This window comes from Pocillopora damicornis, chromosome 1, assembly GCF_964200805.1.
Source record: "Pocillopora damicornis chromosome 1, jaPocDami1.2, whole genome shotgun sequence".
NCBI lineage: Eukaryota > Metazoa > Cnidaria > Anthozoa > Scleractinia > Pocilloporidae > Pocillopora > Pocillopora damicornis.
The window spans coordinates 6,016,499-6,040,421 of NC_142670.1; the positions used below are offsets into that span (position 1 = coordinate 6,016,499).

At 40.7% G+C, this 23,923-nt stretch overlaps 2 protein-coding genes, 1 non-coding gene and 1 pseudogene across 6 annotated transcripts in view; 2 read left to right on the top strand and 2 right to left on the bottom strand.

Moving 5' to 3' along the window:
* LOC113678045 (replication factor C subunit 1-like) overlaps positions 1-23,923 on the bottom strand; it is a 249,540-nt gene that overhangs the window by 50,678 nt on the left and 174,939 nt on the right. The window lies entirely within an intron of this gene.
* Positions 5,942-10,019, top strand: LOC149051588 (stimulated by retinoic acid gene 6 protein-like; annotated as a pseudogene).
* LOC149051589 (uncharacterized) lies at positions 13,076-23,755 on the bottom strand. The gene is given in 2 exon segments (XM_089199834.1): positions 13,076-20,023; positions 23,738-23,755. Coding segments are annotated over 2 exon segments (6,966 nt in total).
* Positions 21,951-22,023, top strand: Trnaa-ggc (transfer RNA alanine (anticodon GGC)). Its single transcript has one exon. It is a non-coding gene; the product is annotated as a tRNA-Ala (tRNA).

The window sequence follows — 23,923 nt, forward strand, 5'->3', positions numbered from 1 at the left end:
TGGCGATATTTTCAGCCAAATAGTAACGACAAATGGGCGGAAATATCTAAGAGGCCTCTTTCATGTTATCTCTACGCCTAGAAGAAATGCCTACATTTGCGAGACGCCCGGAGGTAAGATAACATTCCAACCATAAAGTATGTGATGTGCTGACATTATATACTTGACATTAGAGTCTTGCACTTGTGTCATGATAATTTTTCTTGCCTCTTAAAAGTAGAAATATAGTTCGCAGAATATACTCAGCTCCTCTGATTTGTACGTGTGAGCGATGAATGAACTTTTAAGCGCGTGTTAGTTGAACATAAAACCCACGAAATTTCCGGGACACATGTTAAAGAAAAATTAATCATTCTAGAATTGTCCCTTTTTGCATCGCCTGCAGCTGGAAAAACAGCGATCGAAATTGTATGTTTCACTACTTTTGTCGAGCGCGCTACGATTTGGATAATCTAGCCAACGGAATTTTCCCTTGCCACAAGTTACAAGGCGTGTTCACCGAGGTCAATGAGTGTATGTATGTTGTTTGGAACATAAAAAAAGCAAATTGTTTTATTTTTAAGTGTGAGTGGGGGTGGGTGTGGGTATGCGTGTATGTGTGTGTGTGCGGGGTGTGGTGGGGTGGGGGTTGTAATGATATTACAGAGTCTTATGGGGGTGATCAGGTCCAATTGATCATAATGAACCAAAATCCTCCTGCCCCTACCCCCCTCCCCCAGGTAATGAATAATGACCGGCCCCCATTTAGTTATTTATTCACATGTATATTTTTACTCTTTTAATCTCTTTATTTATTTATTTATTTATTTATTTATTCATTCCTGAATTACTTTTCTTTTTTTCACTTAGGGAGAGTACCAGAAGGAATTATTTTACCTGACATATCTGGGGTCAGTTCCAATCAACCTTTGCCTTGCATTCATTTGGATGAGGTTTGGTATCCTGCTCTACCGTGAAGTGAGAAAGAAGTGGTTCCCATCTGAGAGAAGGGTAAGTCATTTGTGGGGAACACGACACACAGCAGTTCAACATCCCGCATATGCAAGGGCATCAATTCTGGCTAGCAGTGCGCCAATTTCCGCCTTAAAGGATAACATAAGAAACCACCACTCTCTCGCAAAGTATGCGAAAGAAAATTGAAACGTTCCTAGAGATCTGAAAAAGGAAACAGGGTACATAACGATAATGTATATCAATGAGTTGAAAAGATGTATCGCCCAGAGAAGAACTCGTTTGAATGGTTCAATACTATATCGTCATTGTCTTAATAACAGCTTCTACCTTTGAGAGCCATACGACAAGTCTAAGTAAAAAAAAAACCAAACATCCTGAAACGCGGGTGAACAAGTCGAGATTGGTTTTAGCTTTGAATCTGATTGGTTGAAAGAGTGGTGCAATTTTTCGAGACCAGTCAAAGAGCAAAGTAAAGCATAAACAAAGCGATAATGGTTACTTTCGACATTTACAAGATAAGTGTTTTTATGGCACGATATTTGTCGATAACTCGCGATTTTCGTGATAATCGTCTCACAGTTTTGTACGCTAGCTATAAAAAGCTGTCCAAGGATGGGGATTGGGAAGGAGTTACTGCTTGCTCCCTCTCTGTACTTCATAAATTGTCTGGAACCATCCTCATATAAGGGTAACTGTGGTTAAAGTTTGTGTGGAAGCTTTTACTGCTGACAAAATATCATCAGCTTTCCTTTTCCAGGGTGGCGACGAAGTCCGCGGTACGCGTTTGGCCAGAGAAACGAAAATCACTCACACGACGGAAGTCAATTTCGTAAGCGGTTAAAATTGATAATCTAGCAGGGTTGGATACAAAACTCTGACAGTATACTGCATAAAAATTTTTTCAGATAAATTGTTGTAAAATGGGTTTTTCCCACGGTAAGATTATTCGCATGAGATCTCTATCACCTGACAGCTTATGAGGGCAAAGCCTAAATCGAAAATCAAGCACAGACTTCTCAGGAAAATAACAGTATTCTCTCAGTAGAAATCAGCCACAAGACACGTTTCTTTATTTTATAATCTGTACATAGGCTATTCACTATACGCGCTGTGTATCACTAATTAGTATTGAATATCAATCTCGGATTGAGCTCTTTAAAATTCAAACTATGAAATGAGAGTTGAGCAAATATGTCGCTGTTGACGAGTTGACCAATAGTGTTGGCGAGCTGACATGTCGGAGAAGTGACCGGGTACAGAATACATCTATCAGCGTCATGATAGAGAGTTAGTTTTTTTTTTAAGGGATTAGCCTGACACTATACGGTTGTAAACAAAGAGGATAAAAACACCAGCCTGTCTTGTTACTAAGTTTTCTACGATTTGTTGGTTTATTCTTAACCGATAAGATTTGTCGCTGGTGATTTTCTCTGCGTTATGATTGATTCAGACATCGCACTCATAACTGCTACGCCTTGTGGAATAACTTAGATACTACGCCCTGATTGGTTAAAACCCCACCGTTTATTGTATTGGTTAAGCCATCTGCTTTGTTCTAAGTTATACTGTAAAAGCAACAGACCGCAATTTTTATTGGTTTACCAGCGGGAAAATCCACCTTGAATGTTAAAAGAAAGCGGGAAAAATTTGTTGATAAAGAGCCTGGGGCGAGTGATTTACAAACTTTTGTTGTGTTCTCCCTACAACTCAAGTAGGTTACTATACCGGTACACCGGTAGAAAGTTCGGTCTGTTGCTCAAATATTGTTAAATAGTGAATGATTAGCAAAGCCAATCAGACTGCATAATTTTTGACTAAACGCTTTAAGATTTATACTTGAATCTTTCAAGTCACTCATTACTCTTTATGATTGGTCTGGAAAGCGCTCCAATCAGTCTTGATTCCTTTGGCCTACGTGTAACGCTGTCATGTTTGGTTGAAAAGAACGTGTACGTAAAGAAAAGAGCTGCCATTAATCACCAACGATAACATAAACGTGGGATTGATGCATACATGAATGATTTAGGCCATATGTCCATATGTCACAGTGACATATTTCTTTCGTCGTCGCGTAAGCTCGTTCAGATGATCATGATTTTCTAATTACTCAGGATCGGTGGTATAATTTCTTTTTGTTTTGCTTCAAACAGGGGGAATATTGTTGGATTAAACTGGTTTTCAAGGCTGCTTCGTCGTTTCTACAAACCACGGAAGGGTAAAGATGTTTTGTTCGAGCCATGTCTTTGAGCAACGATCAGGAAGCATTTGAATAAGGAGATGATTTAAATGACACCCAGTCGTTTGTTGTTAAAATTTGTTTTAACTTTGCCTGAATTTCACTTTTAGATCTCAAATTTTCGATGCAATTCATTGGTTGGCGCTTTAACGATCTTTCAGGTGAGTTAGATAATTTTATTATACTATTGTACATTTGCTTTCGCTGTTGGTAATACTGTGATGGCAGAATGACTGATTGACCGACTGACTGTGCGAATTGCTTACGGAGTGAATCACGCTATTTCCATGGTCATCGTCACCGTGGTCATTAGTTTATTACGCTCATTACTGTTTTTGTGCTCGATTTCTTTTCTCATACATACCTACATACATAAGTGCATTTTATGTATTACTTTCGATACAGATTTAAAGTTTCCAGCCCACAGGTAGCTCGAGTGCTATAATCTAGGGGGAAAAAGCAATGCAAAAGTGTAAGAAGATCGTAAAGATTTCCTCGCTCGAAGTTTGACAATTTCAAAAGGGCTAAATTCTGTTATAATTGATCCTTTAAGAGGAAGAAATCCTTCGGACTTACCGTAACCATCTTTACCCAGATTTTTCATTTGATCAGTGAACTCTAGAAAAACGGGGTGAATTCTATGAAATTCATCCTTTAAGTGGATTATATCCTACCGACTTGCCGTAGCCATCTTTACCCCGATTTTCGATTTGATCCTTGTGTAAATTTGTCATAAACGGGGAAGATTATGACAAATCCATCCACAAGTGCAATGTATCCTTCAGTGATTTAGAAACTGTACTAAAAAAGAGATGTGTTTAGGTGATGGGATAGAAAACGAGCATGGCTCAGGGGATAGTGTATAATCGTGAACGGCTGCCGTACTGGCTTTCATGTGATGTACGTGCTCATAAGTTTCACGTGAGGAATTTGGTTTTCAAAGATCATTGTCTTTCAGATCACTGAGCTTGAAGTGCTCTGTGGAATAACAACAGAGCGCTCTAGATCTGTGACAGTATAAAATATGCAGCTGGGTGTGACAGCTATAATCAGCGGAACCGCAATAAAATCATAATCTACTACTTCAACCTTTTTAACGGAGGGCTCAATGCGATACAGCAAAAACCCAAAGTATTCCAAATAAATAACTGAATGCCAAACTTCTCTGACTGAAGGAAGACTTCATGACGCAGACAAATAATCACAACTTTGACCTCTCAGTCGATCTCACCTCTGGCAGATCAGGATGAAGCGTCAAAAAATATATAATTTTGCGTCAACGAATTATAATCTATGATCTTCAACTATTAAAGAAAATAAATCAATTATGATATGACACCACATTGAGCTTTTGTCCTAGCTTGTGGGTAAAATGTTGTCATTGGAGTCGCAAGTCGAGCAGTGAAGAGTGTAAATAAAGCAAGACTGCAGGGAAGTAATGTGTGTGAGAGAAAGGCCAATGATCTGGTTAGCAATGACCATGTAGATAGCAAGTTTTCCTGAAATCAGCAAGAAGTTGTTCATCCGTTGTTACTGGAAAATACTGGTCAAATTTTCCACTTATCCCGACCCCCTTGAATGAGTACTTTTGCTTAAAGACAGAACTACAACGGAGTCTCGTAACCAGTCCCAAGCCGCGTGTTATTCGATAGATCACAAGATATGATTGACCACTGTATCACATTACGTCAGAGGATATATCTATAATGAGGGAGCATAAGTACAACGGTACAACCTCCCTCCTATTTTCAACCCGACCCAAACCTCCCTCTTGTTTTCTACCCGACCCAAATTTCGACGCGACCTAAACCTCACTCCTGTTTTCGACCCGACCCAAACCTCTTTCCTGTTTTCGACCCGAGTCAAACCTCCTTCCCGTTTTCTACCCGACCCAAACCTCCCTCTTGTTTTCTACCCGACCCAAATTTCGACGCGACCTAAACCTCACTCCTGTTTTCGACCCGACCCCAACCTCTTTCCTGTTTTCGACCCGAGTCAAACCTCCTTCCTGTTTTCGACCCGACCCAAACCTCCTTCCCGTTCTCTACCCGACCCAAACCTTCCTGAAACAGACCAACAAGAAAGGGAAACAAACCTGTAGACGCACCAACCAAAAAGAAAAATATACAATCCTAACTCAGGGCTTCAAACAGCCGCTACTAAGACAATTAAACAGGAAAAACTATTACGAACGACAGATGAGTAAATAGACTTGGTTAGATGATAAATTTTGATGATAATTTTTTCTTTTTTTTCATTTTCTTTGTAGGCGGGATAGAAGCAGGACTTGTCTTGTCTGTTGTCAGTTCTCTTTTCATGCTGCTCCACTTCATAAAATGCCATCGGTGTATATGTCGTATGGTTATTGTGATCGTTGCGGGCGTACTGCGTAAAAGGCGGGAAAACGCAAGTGCTCAAATCACGATTCGTTCAAGTTTTGAATATGATTGGTTGAGAAGGTGACGCGAGCTTTCTGGACCAATCACATGGCGAAGTTAAGCAAAATCACAGCAATCATCGATTACTTTCGACACTCAATTGAAAAATACTCTACTACATGTAGGATGCAACTCTAAAGATTGTTTAAGCACCAAAACAAGATACAGTAACATATTTGCAGGATCAGGATTTCGTGGCTAAGCTGGTTTTATAATTATAATCATAATTTCATAATTATTGTGAGACTTGAAGGCTTTTCGAAAGACGCAATCTAGTACTCATGGAATGTTTTTTTCTACAGACCCATTTTGGCCTCAGCTATTTTTCTGATGTTGTTCCGGTTGTTTCTAACACATTTCGTCTTTCGTGACTCGACTTATCCAAACATCACTGTCACAATTGATAACAGGTATTGTCTCGTCACCATATTCCCACCAATGGCGTAGCTCCACTCTCTACATATAAATCCACATACAACCCACAATTCCTCTAGTCGCTCTGACGAAGGGCTAACGCTCGAAACGTCAGCTTTTTTACCCTTTACGGTGGCTAATTTACGTTTTCAACCCAGTTGTTAACACTAAATTACTTGTTGTACATCAGTCTGATGTCTAGTTTCTTTCTCAAATTTTGTTACGACTACAGACCGAACTGGACTCCGCTCGGTCCTATTTGGCTGCCGATGACCAATGGCGCAGCAAATTTTATTATTGTGTTAATTGTATACGTTATATGCTATTGTATGTTTAGTGGTCAACTCACGCCTCGCCGAGAGAACGTTCAATACAAAGCTTTGATAGATTAATTGAACGTCGACGCAAAAACTCGCCGACAGAGACGTCTCTAATAGGAAGATTTTTGGCATCTATCTACATTCTTATGGTTGTTTGGGTGTTTATTGTTGTTATTCATTTTGTTGTGGTGGTAATGGGTGTTGTTGGTTTTGTTGCTGTGATGGTTATTGTTGTTGCTGTAGTTGTGGTTGTTGGTTTGTTGTGTGTTATACTGGTTGCATACAGGTTAAGTAATTCTCCTAGATTCACATCTTGCTTATGGGTCACTTAAAATATTCAGCCCGTATCGTGTACACTTTGTTTTTGGTCTCTTTCTCTCTCTTTCAGGCGGCTATTCTCCATCATGTCGTACTTTTCTTCTTCTACAACATAATTCCTGGACTTCTCTCTGCTTCTATGCGAATTCTAAAGGGCATGCTTTTAAGAGTGATTTTCTTCTCTCGTATCGATCGAACATCACTGGTGCAGGGTTTCCAGGCTTGGGACAAAGGTACGTAGCACGCACCCAGTACAAGCAATTTATAAGTGGCAGAGGCTATGTGAAGTGAGATATACAACATACAGACCTTTTCTGCTGCCAAGTTGCTAACTATTTCCTAAGACAGCTTTTAACCAATTAATTAATGTCTTTAAGACTTCGGCGACGAAAGGAAGGTCGAGCAGAAATTCTTTAGTGACAAGATCCAACAAATTGCCCAGAACGCAGCAAACGGTAGTGGCTTCGTAGCGATTCGTAATAGCTTCACGTCTAATTGTTCGAGAGCGTTGCACGAGATTTATAGAGTTCTCGTTATGCTAACTAGAGCATAACCTTTGGGATCCTTGACAACCTTCGGCTCTCACTTCAAAGTTTCTTAATTTTCTTTCTAGCTTTTGTCGCATACCTTGGTTTTGTGACTGTGCTGGTTGCCCACAGACAACCCGTGATGCTGGTGTTCTGTCAGTTGCTTATTGACAGACAAAAAGATCATCAGCTCCTGGAAGAGTGTAAGTAAACTGTCTCCAGAATCACGACTCGGCTGGGATGATGCATTCCTAGGATTTTGATTTGCTTGATTGATAATCCGACAGATGAGCGTGCGCACGAATGGGCGGACAGACGAATGGGCAACTGTAGCTTAGAGACAATTGGCACGTTTGTTTCCCTGATAAGATCAAAACACAGCGCTGTATATGCACTTGCAACCGGCACTCAGCAACCAATCAGAATACTAGAAATGATCTTTTCACTGAGGACAAGAAATACATAATTTTCTTTTGTTAAGCGTCGTTATTAGTGTGAAATCCTGGAAAATTAGGCAGAAAACGTACCCTACTCCCCAAGTCAGATTTGATAAAAAATGGGTAACGTTGAGAAGAAACTTACGATGCGAGCTATGTTCGGTTGGTTACTATTCATTTCGTATCCATTCTGTGGTCACGCGGGAATATTGAAAGTTAGCCTTTCTTTTTTGCCAGTTTGCACAGTTTTTTGAGCAACTAAGACGTATCTCACCGACAGTTACTTTTCAAGCCGACCTTTAAAAAAGTGATTGCATTCTGGGTGATATAGAACAGTTTCAAAGCTTTTCATTAGGAGAAAAAGAAACATCCCTACGTGTGTAACCTTTTTTTCACCTTGAGTCTAAAATGCTTAAGTATTCCGTTCTAAACGTTAAAATTAGTTTTCAAGTACCGTGTTTCAAGGCATCTATTTTGTCGCCGGATCTCCGACAGAGCCTGTATATTGTAGGTTTGGCATCGAGGCAGGACGCTCTGAAACTTTGTAATATTTGTTTTAAATGACTTTTCGTTGCCATTCCAGAACAATAGTGAAGGAAAAAAAGACATTTAGTCTCCCTTCTTACTCAAAGTACGAAAGAAATTTCTCTCTTTTGGCCTATTTTCTCTATTGCTATGATTCCTTTGTTGTCATGAACTAATTTTTTGAAGGTTAATTAACTTGAAATACTCGACAAAGTCCCTCCAGATCTCGTCCAAACCTTTCAAACGCAGCTTATATTGCCGTTCCTCTCTTTTTGTCTTTCAGGCCCCGTCAGCCGCGCATGTCTCAAAAGGCTGTCAACCGCTGGTTCCCGGCCGTGACTCTCCTACGCAACCCATCTTTTATCAAGTACCGCCGCTAAGACCGCCATTTCACGGCATCTGTTGTGACTTTTGAAAGCGTCAACTTTGACGTTCCAGTGTAAAACTTTGAGACTAACTCAGAAGGAAGCACACTGTTCTTTCTTTGTGGTTCCATTTTCCGGAGATCTGCTATAGCTTGGGGTAAAGGTCTCCCTCGTTTGTTACCACAGTATAATACAGTCTGTATCTGGGTGTTGTTGTTGTTGTAGTTGTTGTTGTAGTTGTTGTTGTTGTAGTTGTGGTTTTTGTTTTTTTGTATTTTAAATTTTTTTGAGTCAAAATGTAACTCCCCTAATGAAAGCTACTCTAAATTCTGGGCTAAACTTTATTAAACACGTAGATTGTGGTAGAGAAATGAGCAAGGAAGCACACAAAGTACTTATTGAAAAACAATTTAAAATTGTGGATTTTTATTGCTGGCTTCGGAAATGGGAATTATATTATCTGGCAAACATGGAGAGGCAAATGGTAACAACCCGAACAGGCCGATGGGACTAAGTCAAGGATGACCAAGGATGAAAAGCGGTGAAAGTGACAGAGCTTAACAGGAAAAAAAAAATTCGCGAATTTAACAGCCAACCGCTTAATACAGGTTCGACTATTCATTCCGAATAAGACAATCAGCCGACGTGAAGAGCTCTATTCACCAATTCCTTTAACCATTATGAAAGTAAGAAAAGTAAAAATTGGCGCACGATACCAAATAATGTTGTGAATTATTGAGGTCCGTGATTAGGGGAAAGACTTGGGAAGGATGGTGTGGGTTTGAAACTGAGGAGCAAAGAACTAGCGGCAAGAAAGAATACGTAGTTGACAGACAGCTGTGAGCATTAGCCACACGAGTGTTTTGGCGAAGGCCGATTTCTTTCACACTTGCGAATGTATTCATATACAATTAGCGAACTCCAACGTCATGGAGACCTCTGATCTTTCTCGAAAAAAACTTAGCGGAAGTGGAAAGTGAGGAGGAAGTGAAATATTGGATTGGTGGGACCACTGACGAAACCGGATTTCATTCAATTTTGTTTGCTCGTTTTTATCCGCGCGGGGATCCCGGTTGAATTCCCGCTAGCTCCCTGGTACAAATCTCCTCACCGGCATCCCGAGAGAGATCCCGACAGGTGTCCCGTGGGAATCTCGGCGTGAACTTGCGAAAATACCAGCGTACACTCCAGAGGGTAATGACATTAAGGAACTCGTCTTTTTTGTCTCATAACTAACCATTTAATTCTTTCACAAATTCACGAGGACGGCACAATCGAGCAACCGTTTTTAACCCGTAACTGAGTGTTATAACAGAGTGTTATCATCGTTTAATACAGGTCACCAAGAAAAGACAAGAAAACAACATTTTGTACCATAATTTATCATTTCTCTTTCAAGTGAAGCTTATTTTAAAAAATGGCTCAAAAATGTATCGAATAACATCAACAAAACGATGATGCAGCGTAAAAACAGAACGATTAATAAGAATTCTAGCGGCCAGACCTCTTGGTAATTACTAAGGAAATGATTTGCGTAATTTTTTTATGTATTATTTGTTAGATACAAACAGTCCTGAGAAGAAAGATAATCTGCAATGCGTTGAGGATATTTGAACTCTAAATACTAACATTGATTTTAGGAGACAAACATGGAATAAATTTTACTTCAGAGACAATTCGTAGTTTTATTCGAGTGATTCCGCCCTAAGTGACCGTTCCATACAACCCGAACAGGCCGATGGGACTCAGTCAAGGATGACCACAACCGCTTAATAGAGACCACCGCTAAAAAGTGGTGAAAGTCACAATGCATAAGAGGAAAAAATTCGGGAATTTTACAACCGACCTCTTAATACAGGTTCGACTATTAATTCTGAATTAGCCAATCAGCCCACGCGAAGAGCTCTGTTGTGGTATATACTAAAAACCGCTGTAGGGTGGATAGACGGAGTTGAGTTATGTAGCACGAGGAGAAAATTTAAGAAGAAGAAAGAAGCCTAAGTCTATCAATTTCTCAGGGAGATTCTTATCTTTACCTTCTGAAATCGTAGCTCTAAGATTCTTGAGAATCCGTCCGGAGATGCTACTCATGAAACCACGTAGCTGTTTACACTCCCAACCCGGGGGGATAAACGGACCATCGACTCATCCTTCCCCCTTCCCATGGATCTTTTTTTTTTTTTTTTTAATGATTGTAATATATGCTATCGTCAGTAGAGATGTTTTGCTGAAACATTTACGTTGTCGCAGTTTTTTTAGATCTCCCAGTTTAATCCTCGCCTCCAGGATTTTTCCACGGCTTGTTTTTCCCTAAAAGGTCTAATTCCGAATTCGAATTGAAAATGCCACCCTCTTAAACCGTTTTCATTTCACATCTTGCATATTTCTCAGTCGAGGGTCTCCATAGGGTTAACCGCTAGCCGTAAATCGGTCAAAAAACTAGCTGTTAGGCGTAAAAATTGACAGATTTTAACCCTTAGTTACAGCAAAAATTAACCTTAGAAATCTTTCCTTCCTACAAAGTGTTAATTTGTGTTATTTTGAGTTAACCGCAGCAGAAAAATGGCCAAAATTTAAACCGTTAGCCGCAAGAAGTTCTCCTCGGTCGACCCTCTTCAGTTCTAAGTAAGTTAAGCTGTTTTAGTTAAGTTTACAACCGTGGAAAAAAAATTCATCAATATTTTCTACACTCGAGGAACCACACCGACGTAGGGTACCCATGATGAGGACTCTTTCTATAAATGGAGTAAAGCATCATCTCCCAAAGTGAAAGGTAATTTCTTTTTCCTTGCCTCTTCAAAGATATATGACAAAACATCATGTCGCTTTACATGCTTACAGAAGCGCGTCGCGTGACATCCTAAGGAACGGCTGCCAATGAAACTAGTAGTTATAAAATCTGAAAAAAAATCGAGGTCTTTATCTTATTTAATAACTTTATCCAAAGAGATGGGCAATAGTTGAGCGAACTAGACACAGGTGCGCTCACTACTTCAAACGACAAGATGTAACAAAACATCATATCTGTCGCATAACGTGCTAAAGAAGTGCGTCGAGATGGATATTAGCAGTTATAGAGTCAGAAAACATCGAAGTTTATCTCTCATTCTGTAAACCTATTCAAAGAAATTAGCAAAAGTTATTAAGCGAATAAGACTTAGGCGCGCTCACTACTTCAAACGACAAGAAATGGCTTATGCAGGTTGATGCAGAAATTTTCTTCCCTTTGTCATTGATTTCCTCTTCCATTCTAACAAAAAACCAAGCGACTTGTTTCATTGTTTGACATTTAAAAGTTAGTTTATTGTACTTAGATAATAAGTAAACAATCTAATCGGAGAAACTAAATGAAATCATTTGGCTCCAACTTTCTAGCTCGTTCTGAGCTTCTTTTAATGCTGTGTACGCCGGTAACTAAAATTAAGATAAAACTTCTCGTTTTGCCTTCGGACGATTAGTTTAAAAAATATACTTAAAATGCATCGATCGTCTTGTAAAAAAGAACACAATTTATCGCATTCAAAATTAAAGGAGAAATCTCAGAAAATTAACTAATACCAAGACTAAATCCTTGCCATTACGGCCAAAATCTGTCATTTTAGGTCCAGATAAACCAAATTCTGATCAGCAGAAACTAACTAACTTTAAGTACCAATTACTGGGTACAAATCATCGAAAAGTTACTCACAATTCCCATCCGACATAAACTAAGATAATCGAGCAATCGGACAACTGATTATTTTCCAATTTCCATGGAAATTCTCCACACACGCACATGGCTGTAACAGCTTTACATCACTCATGAGAAAAAAACCGATTGAGTAAAAGTCTAAAAAACTCTGGAAACGTTTTCAAGACTTTTCAACTTCGACGCCAATGCAACGCCCAAATCCGCTTAGTAGGTAATACATAGATTAAAAATTAACTTTTGTATAGATACTCATGATAATTTCAAGACATTATGTGAAAAAAACCAGTAGTTTCAGCTGAACATAAAAGATCAAGCTCTTAAGAGCAGTTCAGACAAGGAAAAAGTCAACTTTTGAATCAATGAAAATCCGTTCTCTTGTTAAACTTGACTTTAGTCGCCTTTTGGTTCTTCCTGCTTTGAAAAGAAGACTCTTGACAAATATTTAATCGGTAGCTTACTGGTTTATGGTCCAAATATCAGCGTTTGCGGGTATTCTAAAACTCCTTGGGGCTCCAATGCTCACTGCCTTAACTGAAAAATAAAAGAATCTAAGTTTAGGAAGGATAGTTGAGTTGCCATAAAATATTTCATAGCACATGAAACGATACATTGCACAAAAGGATTGTTTTAAAAGAAATTTGCTTTTTTACTCCTATCAGGTTTCCTAAAAAGAATATCATCATCGTAAACGTGTCCTCTTGATTTTACTGCATCTCAACTTGCCGGAGCAAAAACTAAATATGGTAACCCAACTGAAAGGAAAATAACACGCAAGTATCATTGCTCATAGATAAGCTATAATTACGATTTAAGGTAACTTTGTATTAAATAGAATGTATAAACAGAATATTTACTTGTCTCGGCTTCTAATATCCTTGACATCCAGGTTGACATCATCACCAATGAGTACAAATGGTGCCCAGTAAATCACCTCCTTGAACTCTTCAATTTCTCTCATACACTTCATGGCCTGATTGAGAGCTTCACTTGCTTTCTTGCCTTTGGCAAGTGCATCGTAGAAGAAACTCATGAACTCCAGGGTTCCCTCGTCGCCAATCGCCCACAAGGTTACTACAACAGATCTAGCACCGGCACCCAAACGTGCACGCGCCATGCCCACCACACCCTCTGCCATGACTTCCCCACGAGCAGTGTGACAGCAGCTAAGTACAACCAGACGAGCTCGCAACCCAGCTTCTATGACATCTTTCATCGTCAGTAGATAGTCTTCCTCATGCGGCTGAGGGTTTTCTCTTGTGGTGTTTGGCGCTAGGATAACTTCTCCAGTTTCCATTTTACCGTGTGCTGCTATGTGAACTAAGGCCACTGATGATATTCGTTTTAAAACTTCATGTTTTGTTGCCATTTCTCCAGTGAGGGGGGGAACATTGAGGATACGTCCGATCATTTCCACTTCTTCCCTTGCTCCTGGAAGTTGTTCCAAACGTCTTCCCTGATAGATGATATCTTTGAAACATGGGTCGCCGACAAGCAATGCACCAGTCTTGATGTGAAAGTCAGCTGGACAATCATGAATTAGTTGCAACGTCGTCAGAGAGGGAAGCACATGAATTGTGCAAGAATCACTCAGATATGATGACTTGGAGTCCAGCAACGCTGCATAAGGTACAAGGCAAAATGGCCCCTCAGGAACGAATGTTATCTCGTTGCCTTCGATCAGGTCAGCAATAGGAGCAACGATAATGTCATGCAGCTTCTTTAAAGCACTTGATTGGGAGTGCCTCACATCAACTCGGATCACATCATTGGCCTTTTCCTCTTCTGTCGGCGAATCAGGAGGAAGATTTTCGATTTTAACAGTATCTCTTTCACGGATCTCCTTCAGAGTAGTTTCGTTCAGCAGCTGGATGAAACGTTCCAATTCATCCTCAAACTTATAATCGTTGACGTGTACCTTTTTCATCTGGATGTTATCTTCACTGAGGCAAACCCAGAAGTAAACGCATGGTCCATTAATAGCTATGAAAACTGTGCTCAATGTAACGCACCTCAGAGAAATGTGGGATGCGCCTTCCGTTAAAGAATCTCCAGGCTGATATTTTGTGGTCATGAGATCTCTCAGAGCTTGAGCACGTCCTTTCTCTGTGGCAAGAAGAGCCTTTAGAGCTTGACCTCGTTTGAGATTTATACGCCACAAACCTTTGTATGCTATTTAGTAAAGATTACGATAAGAAATCTTCCACTGATCGTTGAGTTGAAGACCGGCCCTGATATCATCATACAATTCTACACTTGAGTAATAATAGTCAAAGGCCATCATGAGATTTCCTCGGCACTCAAAATGGTTTCCAAGGGAACAGAGTGAGCACGCCACTCCAGGCTTGTCTCCCACTTCTTTAGCAATTTCTAGATGACGTTGATGGTACTTGATGGCTGTTTTGAACTCTCCTAGACTGCGATAAGCGTTGCCGAGATTGCCATAACTTTTTCCCTCTACGGCCTTGTCTCCCACTTCTTGAGCGATTTCTAGAGTGCGTTGATAGTAATCCATTGCTGTTTTGAACTGTCGTAGAACTTGATAATCGTTGCCGAGATTGCAATAACTTGCTCCCTCTCCGGCCTTGTCTCCCACTTCTTTAGCAATTTCTAGACATTGTTGATGGTACTCGATGGCTGTTTTGAACTTTCTTAGCCTGCAATAAGTGTTGCCGAGATTGCCATAACTTTTTCCCTCTCCGGCCTTGTCTCCCACTTCTTTAGCAATTTCTAGATGACGTTGATGGTACTTGATGGCTGTTTTGAACTCTCCTAGACCTTGATAAGCGATGCCGAGATTGCCATAACTTCTTCCCTCTCCGGCCTTGTCTCCCACTTCTTTAGCAATTTCTAGATGACGTTGATGGTACTTGATAACTGTTTTGAACTCTCCTAGACCTTGATAAGCGTTACCAAGACTGCTATAACTTCTTCCCTCTCCGGCCTTGTCTCCCACTTCTTTAACAATTTCTAGACATTGCTGATGGTACTTGATGGCTGTTTTGAACTCTCCTAGACTGTCATAAGCGTTGCCGAGACTGCCATAACTTGCTCCCTCTCCGGCCTTGTCTCCCACTTCTTTAGCAATTTCTAGATGACGTTGATGGTACTTGATGGCTGTTTTGAACTCTCCTAGACTGTCATAAGCGTTGCCGAGATTGCCATAACTTGCTCCCTCTTCGGCCTTGTCTCCCACTTCTTTAGCAATTTCTAGATGACGTTGATGGTACTGGATGGCTGTTTTGAACTCTCCTAGACTGTCATAAGCGATGCCGAGATTGCCATAACTTCTTCCCTCTCCGGCCTTGTCTCCCACTTCTTTAGCAATTTCTAGATGACGTTGATGGTACTTGATGGCTGTTTTGAACTCTCCTAGACCTTGATAAGCGTTGCCGAGATTGCAATAACTTTTTCCCTCTCCGGCCTTGTCTCCCACTTCTTTAGCAATTTCTAGATCACGTTGATGGTACTTGATGGCTGTTTTGAACTCTCCTAGACTGCCATAAGCGTTGCCGAGATTTCCATAACTTGCTCCCTCTCCGGCCTTGTCTCCCACTTCTTTAGCAATTTCTAGATGACGTTGATGGTACTTGATGGCTGTTTTGAACTCTCCTAGACTGCGATAAGCGATGCCGAGATTGCCATAACTTCTTCCCTCTCCGGCCTTGTCTCCTACTTCTTTAGTAATTTCTAGATGACGTTGATGGTACTTGATGGCTGTTTTGAACTCTCCTAGACTGCGATAAGCGATGCCGAGATTGCAATAACTTCTTCCCTCTCCGGCCTTGTCTCCCACTTCTTTGGCAATTTCTAGATGACTTTGATGGTACTTGATGGCTGTTTTGAACTCTCCTAGACTGTCATAAGCGATGCCGAGATTGCCATAACTTCGTCCCTCTCCGGCCTTGTCTCCCACTTCTTTAGCAATTTCTAGATCACGTTGATGGTACTTGATGGCTGTTTTGAACTCTCCTAGACTGCGATAAGCGATGCCGAGATTGCAATAACTTCTTCCCTCTCCGGCCTTGTCTCCCACTTCTTTAGCAATATCTAGATGACGTTGATGGTACTTGATGGCTGTTTTGAACTCTCCTAGACTGTCATAAGCGTTGCCGAGATTTCCATAACTTGCTTCCTCTCCGGCCTTGTCTCCCACTTCTTTAGCAATTTCTAGATGACGTTGATGGTACTTGATGGCTGTTTTGAACTCTCCTAGACCTTGATAAGCGTTGCCGAGATTGCAATAACTTTTTCCCTCTCCGGCCTTGTCTCCCACTTCTTTAGCAATTTCTAGATCACGTTGATGGTACTTGATGGCTGTTTTGAACTCTCCTAGACTGTCATAAGCGATGCCGAGATTGCCATAACTTTTTCCCTCTCCGGCCTTGTCTCCCACTTCTTTAGCAATTTCTAGATGACGTTGATGGTACTTGATGGCTGTTTTGAACTCTCCTAGACCTTGATAAGCGTTGCCGAGATTGCAATAACTTGCTCCCTCTCCGGCCTTGTCTCCCACTTCTTTAGCAATTTCTAGATCACGTTGATGGTACTTGATGGCTGTTTTGAACTCTCCTAGACTGTGATAAGCGTTGCCGAGATTGCCATAACTTCTTCCCTCTCCAGCCTTGTCTCCCACTTCTTTAGCAATTTCTAGATGACGTTGATGGTACTTGATGGCTGTTTTGAACTCTCCTAGACTGTCATAAGCGTTGCCGAGATTGCCATAACTTCTTCCCTCTCCGGCCTTGTCTCCCACTTCTTTAGCAATTTCTAGATGACGTTGATGGTACTGGATGGCTGTTTTGAACTCTCCTAGACTGTCATAAGCGATGCCGAGATTGCCATAACTTCGTCCCTCTCCGGCCTTGTCTCCCACTTCTTTAGCAATTTCTAGATCACGTTGATGGTACTTGATGGCTGTTTTGAACTCTCCTAGACTGCGATAAGCGTTGCCGAGATTGCAATAACTTTTTCCCTCTCCGGCCTTGTCTACCACTTCTTTAGCAATTTCTAGATCACGTTGATGGTACTTGATGGCTGTTTTGAACTCTCCTAGACTGCGATACGCGTTGCCGAGATTTCCATAACTTGCTCCCTCTCCGGCCTTGTCTCCCACTTCTTTAGCAATTTCTAGATGACGTTGATGGTACTTGATGGCTGTTTTGAACTCTCCTAGACTGCGATAAGCGATGCCGAGATTGCCATAACTTCTTCCCTCTCCGGCCTTGTCTCCCACTTCTTTAGTAATTTCTAGATGACGTTGATGGTACTTGATGGCTGTTTTGAACTCTCCTAGACTGCGATAAGCGATGCGGAGATTGCAATAACTTCTTCCCTCTCCGGCCTTGTCTCCCAATTCTTTGGCAATATCTAGATGACTTTGATGGTACTTGATGGCTGTTTTGAACTCTCCTAGACTGTCATAAGCGATGCCGAGATTGCCATAACTTCGTCCCTCTCCGGCCTTGTCTCCCACTTCTTTAGCAATTTCTAGATCACGTTGATGGTACTTGATGGCTGTTTTGAACTCTCCTAGACTGCGATAAGCGATGCCGAGATTGCAATAACTTCTTCCCTCTCCGGCCTTGTCTCCCACTTCTTTAGCAATTTCTAGATGACGTTGATGGTACTTGATGGCTGTTTTGAACTCTCCTAGACTGTCATAAGCGTTGCCGAGATTTCCATAACTTGCTTCCTCTCCGGCCTTGTCTCCCACTTCTTTAGCAATTTCTAGATGACGTTGATGGTACTTGATGGCTGTTTTGAACTCTCCTAGACCTTGATAAGCGTTGCCGAGATTGCAATAACTTTTTCCCTCTCCGGCCTTGTCTCCCACTTCTTTAGCAATTTCTAGATGACGTTGATGGTACTTGATAACTGTTTTGAACTCTCCTAGACCTTGATAAGCGTTACCAAGACTGCTATAACTTCTTCCCTCTCCGGCCTTGTCTCCCACTTCTTTAACAATTTCTAGACATTGCTGATGGTACTTGATGGCTGTTTTGAACTCTCCTAGACTGTGATAAGCGTTGCCGAGACTGCCATAACTTGCTCCCTCTCCGGCCTTGTCTCCCACTTCTTTAGCAATTTCTAGATGACGTTGATGGTACTTGATGGCTGTTTTGAACTCTCCTAGACTGTCATAAGCGTTGCCGAGATTGCCATAACTTGCTCCCTCTTCGGCCTTGTCTCCCACTTCTTTAGCAATTTCTAGATGACGTTGATGGTACTGGATGGCTGTTTTGAACTCTCCTAGACCTTGATAAGCGTTGCCGAGATTGCAATAACTTTTTCCCTCTCCGGCCTTGTCTCCCACTTCTTTAGCAATTTCTAGATGACGTTGATGGTACTTGATGGCTGTTTTGAACTCTCCTAGACTGCCATAAGCGTTGCCGAGATTTCCATAACTTGCTCCCTCTCCGGCCTTGTCTCCCACTTCTTTAGCAATTTCTAGATCACGTTGATGGTACTTGATGGCTGTTTTGAACTCTCCTAGACTGCGATAAGCGATGCCGAGATTGCCATAACTTCTTCCCTCTCCGGCCTTGTCTCCCACTTCTTTAGTAATTTCTAGATGACGTTGATGGTACTTGATGGCTGTTTTGAACTCTCCTAGACTGCGATAAGCGATGCCGAGATTGCAATAACTTCTTCCCTCTCCGGCCTTGTCTCCCACTTCTTTGGCAATTTCTAGATGACTTTGATGGTACTTGATGGCTGTTTTGAACTCTCCTAGACTGTCATAAGCGATGCCGAGATTGCCATAACTTCGTCCCTCTCCGGCCTTGTCTCCCACTTCTTTAGCAATTTCTAGATCACGTTGATGGTACTTGATGGCTGTTTTGAACTCTCCTAGACTGCGATAAGCGATGCCGAGATTGCAATAACTTCTTCCCTCTCCGGCCTTGTCTCCCACTTCTTTAGCAATATCTAGATGACGTTGATGGTACTTGATGGCTGTTTTGAACTCTCCTAGACTGTCATAAGCGTTGCCGAGATTTCCATAACTTGCTTCCTCTCCGGCCTTGTCTCCCACTTCTTTAGCAATTTCTAGATGACGTTGATGGTACTTGATGGCTGTTTTGAACTCTCCTAGACCTTGATAAGCGTTGCCGAGATTGCAATAACTTTTTCCCTCTCCGGCCTTGTCTCCCACTTCTTTAGCAATTTCTAGATCACGTTGATGGTACTTGATGGCTGTTTTGAACTCTCCTAGACTGTCATAAGCGATGCCGAGATTGCCATAACTTTTTCCCTCTCCGGCCTTGTCTCCCACTTCTTTAGCAATTTCTAGATGACGTTGATGGTACTTGATGGCTGTTTTGAACTCTCCTAGACCTTGATAAGCGTTGCCGAGATTGCAATAACTTGCTCCCTCTCCGGCCTTGTCTCCCACTTCTTTAGCAATTTCTAGACATTGCTGATGGTACTTGATGGCTGTTTTGAACTCTCCTAGACTGTCATAAGCGTTGCCGAGATTTCCATAACTTGCTCCCTCTCCGGCTTTGTCTCCCACTTCTTTAGCAATTTCTAGATGACGTTGATGGTACTTGATGGCTGTTTTGAACTCTCCTAGACCTTGATAAGCGTTGCCGAGATTGCCATAACTTGCTCCCTGTCTGGCCTTGTCTTCCACTTCTTTAGCAATTTCTAGATGAAGTTGATGGTACTGGATTGCTGTATCGAACTGTGCAGCATTATGGTAAGTACATCCGAGACTAGCATAAGTGTTTGCTTTGACCTTTAGTTCAGTATTCGATTTCCTTTTTAATTGAAGCAGACGTTCGTTATTGTTGTCAATCTTAAAACGTGTCAAGGGTAACTATATCATGAGCGGATTTGCGAACATACAATGGAAATATGTTTTAAAAATAATGAGAGTGTTGGATAAAACCTTAAAATTGGAATGATAATTCGAGTGTGGTTTTCTTGAAGAGATTTGATTTCAAGTTATTCGAGAGTGTTAGCTAGTTCTGAAGCGCATTTATTAATTTAGATTCGGTCGAAATGGTGATGCTCGTCTCAAGACAAAAACGAGGGGCATTTAGCAGAAACTCTGGGAATTAGTTAATATGGCCTCTTCTTTTAAGTAAAGTTTCGTCGAACAATCGAAAGAACTCCTTAATAATATTTTAGCTTCTTTAAACTGCTCAGTGCAGTATAAGAGAACATGGCTTGCATTATGTGTAGAAGAATCTGCCTGGAACGTATTTTTTTATTCTTGAAATATTATTCGCATTGCATCTCGTATCACGCTGGAAACATTCGTTAAAGGATACGGTCAATCCCATATGCAACCAGCTCCTTGCTTCTTTATACCAGCAAAGTTCGACACAAGCTCTGGCTCCTGAAAAGGAGAGAATAACTGGTGGTGCGAGGTAATTTATCACTGTTAAGGTATAAACGTATTGATAAAATGGACTTAATTTTTCATTTAGCTGGGAACAAAAATTGTGATAATGAAGGAAATTTGAACTTGTGGAAGAACTCAAAATGAACAATAAGGAACTAATACAAAGCGGCTACCAATTAAGCTTCAATTTATGATGATAACGACGAATTTATCTCGCGCATTCTTTCTTTTAATGTGCTGTTATGCACTTTTCAGCATTTTTCGGGGAAGTTTTCGGGAAGACTGCATTGAGCAGTTTAACTCTTCATAGGGAATCTTTCAGGTGCTTCTTTTTCGGGTTTTGTAACGTCCCCTGCTAATAGTTACAGAGAAGATTTAGGAAACGGGGCTCACATTTTTCCGTCCATATCCGTGACAAGAATATCAAACCATTTGCAGATGTCACAGCTTAGGCGGCAGCACACTGCCCTCAGATATTTTAAGACTCAGGGTGATGGTCCGGTCCAAGGCTTGAACCCTCGACCTCCGGCGCTCTACAACGTGAACTAACCAGGCAGCGGTATTTGAGAGCTTATTGACATTTTCTTATGCTTTATATCCACATAACAGACATTGACACACCAGATACAATTGACACTTGGAGTGCAGTTACCTGCCACAAACCACACAATCCTCTTTTGACGAAATCAGAGAATAAAATGTTGATGGCTTATGTCTGAAAAACCCACCTTTCTTAATAGCTTTGATGAAAGTGGGTTCCAATTGAACAGCAACTGTTGCATCATCCAGACATTCCATGTAGTTTGCTATGAGATTCAGGAAATGAGGTTTAAAAAAGTTTCATCCAATGAAATTGCAGCAAAGAAGCCTGAAAAATTACAATTGCTTAAATTGCAGTCTAATAACGAGAATCATTTCTTTTCTTAATTTTCATCCACTAAAGCGGGATTCATGTATTTGTGCTTTTCCTCTGCTGTTGCTCAACTTCTTTCTTTTCTTGATGCAGATTGTGTATTCCGCTATCTTGTAACGCTGCATGAGAGATTTATATATTTAGAAATGAAATTGTTACCCAAACGGAAATGAGCTGTTGCCCTGTTACTGTAAAGCTTGGCGTTGAGTCGTTTATCTTTGCAGTTCACATGAAGTCCTTCCGTGTAAGAGTTTATCGCGTTATTAGCTTCTCCATGTCTGTATTCTTTGTTACCTTCCTCGAGACATACTTTCGCTATCCCTGAAAACATACCGTTTTAATGATTTAGTATTGATTTAGTAATGAGTAATACGACCCTTGACCGATGATGCAAACTTTATACTTCCAAACAAACTTTTAGGTTAAAGGACTTGTACCCAATTCATTGACCAGCTCCCAGTTGGCTTGTTAGCTCAATTGGTAGAGCGCTGCACCGGCATCGCAGAGGTCATGGGTTCAAATCCCGTACGGGCCTGAAATTTTTTTCAGGTCCTACTTACAACTACTAGTTTCAGTAGTGTTCTTAGCTGCGTGGATCTTCTAATTTCATCTTTCCACCGCAGTGCAAGTATGTGAATTTTCATATATCTAAATCTTCATCTGTACACTTTGTTTGTGTGCAAGCTGTTAAGAGTCTGGGCTGCAGCTTGGTTATTACCAGTTCAAGTTTCTCGGTTTACATTTAGGTCGAGAGGCTTTCACAAACTCCTTTTACAACTGGCTTACGTTTTCCAAACTAACAAAAATTTTACCGGGAGCTCCTATTTCAACTCAACTTTGTTTACAATCGCACTTCAGAAGAGTTTATCTTTGCTCTTTGTTTGTTTAAAAATATACACATGCTCTATTAGAGGTTTTAGCTGTAGCTTGGCTGTAAGCAAATCAAGTCTGTTCGGTTTACATTTAGATCGAGAGATTTTCCAAAAACCCTTTTACACCTCGGTTACGTTTTCCCAAATATCAAGTTAGAATATAAAACCCCATAATTAGTGCATAAAGCAGAGCAAAGCCAGGAACGAAAAAGTTAAAACTTGTGAATGTTCTGTTAAAAAAAAACAAAAACATCGCGCTGAGAGTGACCAGGGTTCGTGGTTTTCCCATCGTTCAGAAAAGTGCGCTAAAAAAAAGCGTTTTTTTGTTGCTGTTGTTTTTTGATCACTTGGTTTTTCTCATACATGTAACTGTCTATTGAGAACATACTCTTAGAGGCCAACTGGAGAAATCTGATTGGGAAAGTACTGCTTTCCCGCGAAGTGCCATTTTGCCTGATGTGAAAGTCAGGGGTTCTATATTTTGTTGACTGGCGGTTTATAGCGTGGGCCTGGTGTTGACATAACTGTCTAACGAGGCGTGAAATATTTAGAAGACCAAAACAGGCGATACGGCCGAGACAAAATGCCTCCTTTTCGCTGTAGAATTCTCAAATTGAGTAAAATTTCTGCCAAACATGCATTGAACAATAACGGACAAACAGGTGTTAGCATAACTTTTAGTCAAATACTTTCTTCGTGGCGGCCTCAAAAAGTTATCCGTTTGCCATTTTTTTCAGCCAACAGCTCTCTCTCGCCGAAAACGACTTTCACATTGAAAAAAAAAAGGAAATTTAGAGTATCTTCAAATTCAAAAGGAAAATACTTCTACTTAGCAAATATTATTCATTTTAGGTGAAAATTGTAGCTACATCTTTAATCTTTAAAACGCCGTGCGTTGATTTGGAAGGAAGCACTTCTAAAACTCAGAAAACTGAGTTATACAAAGCTTAGTGGGCCAAGTTTGACCCATTCTTCTCTAATTTAGGGCTCTTCAAAGCGAAGTCGTGTTCAAATTTGCCGCTTTGTGGCGCAAATTTTGATGTAAATAGGACAAAAAAACTTCACTGAGACGTCTTTCAAACAATCTTACTTCACCTGGTTTTCTTACCTCTTAAAGGGTCATTGAGTTCAGCGTCACTTGACGTAACTTGACTTTCCTCTGTTGCTGAAATTACCAAGAAGATATTTCAACTTTGTTAGTGATCACAACTTTGTGCAATTACAACTAGCGTTCTAATACTGACGTATTTAGTGGATTCCTTAAAAACCTTCAAGTCGAAGTAATCCAAAAAATTGTGCACCGGAATTAAGATATACTTAATTAACAAACTGTACAAAATCACCACAACGAAGTCTCTCCCTGCTGCTTTTTCTTACCTGTGGCTGGAAACTCATTTTTCACCTCCAGTTCTTCTCCCGTTGTTGGGAGGTTGCTTTCTGCCATTGCTAGAAATAAAATTGAATCGATTGTACTGCGCTACATTGTTTAAAATCAAAAGAGGAGACTCAGATGAAAGTAACCTAAAGAAAACATTTTATACTTAATCATAGAGGAAGATTGAA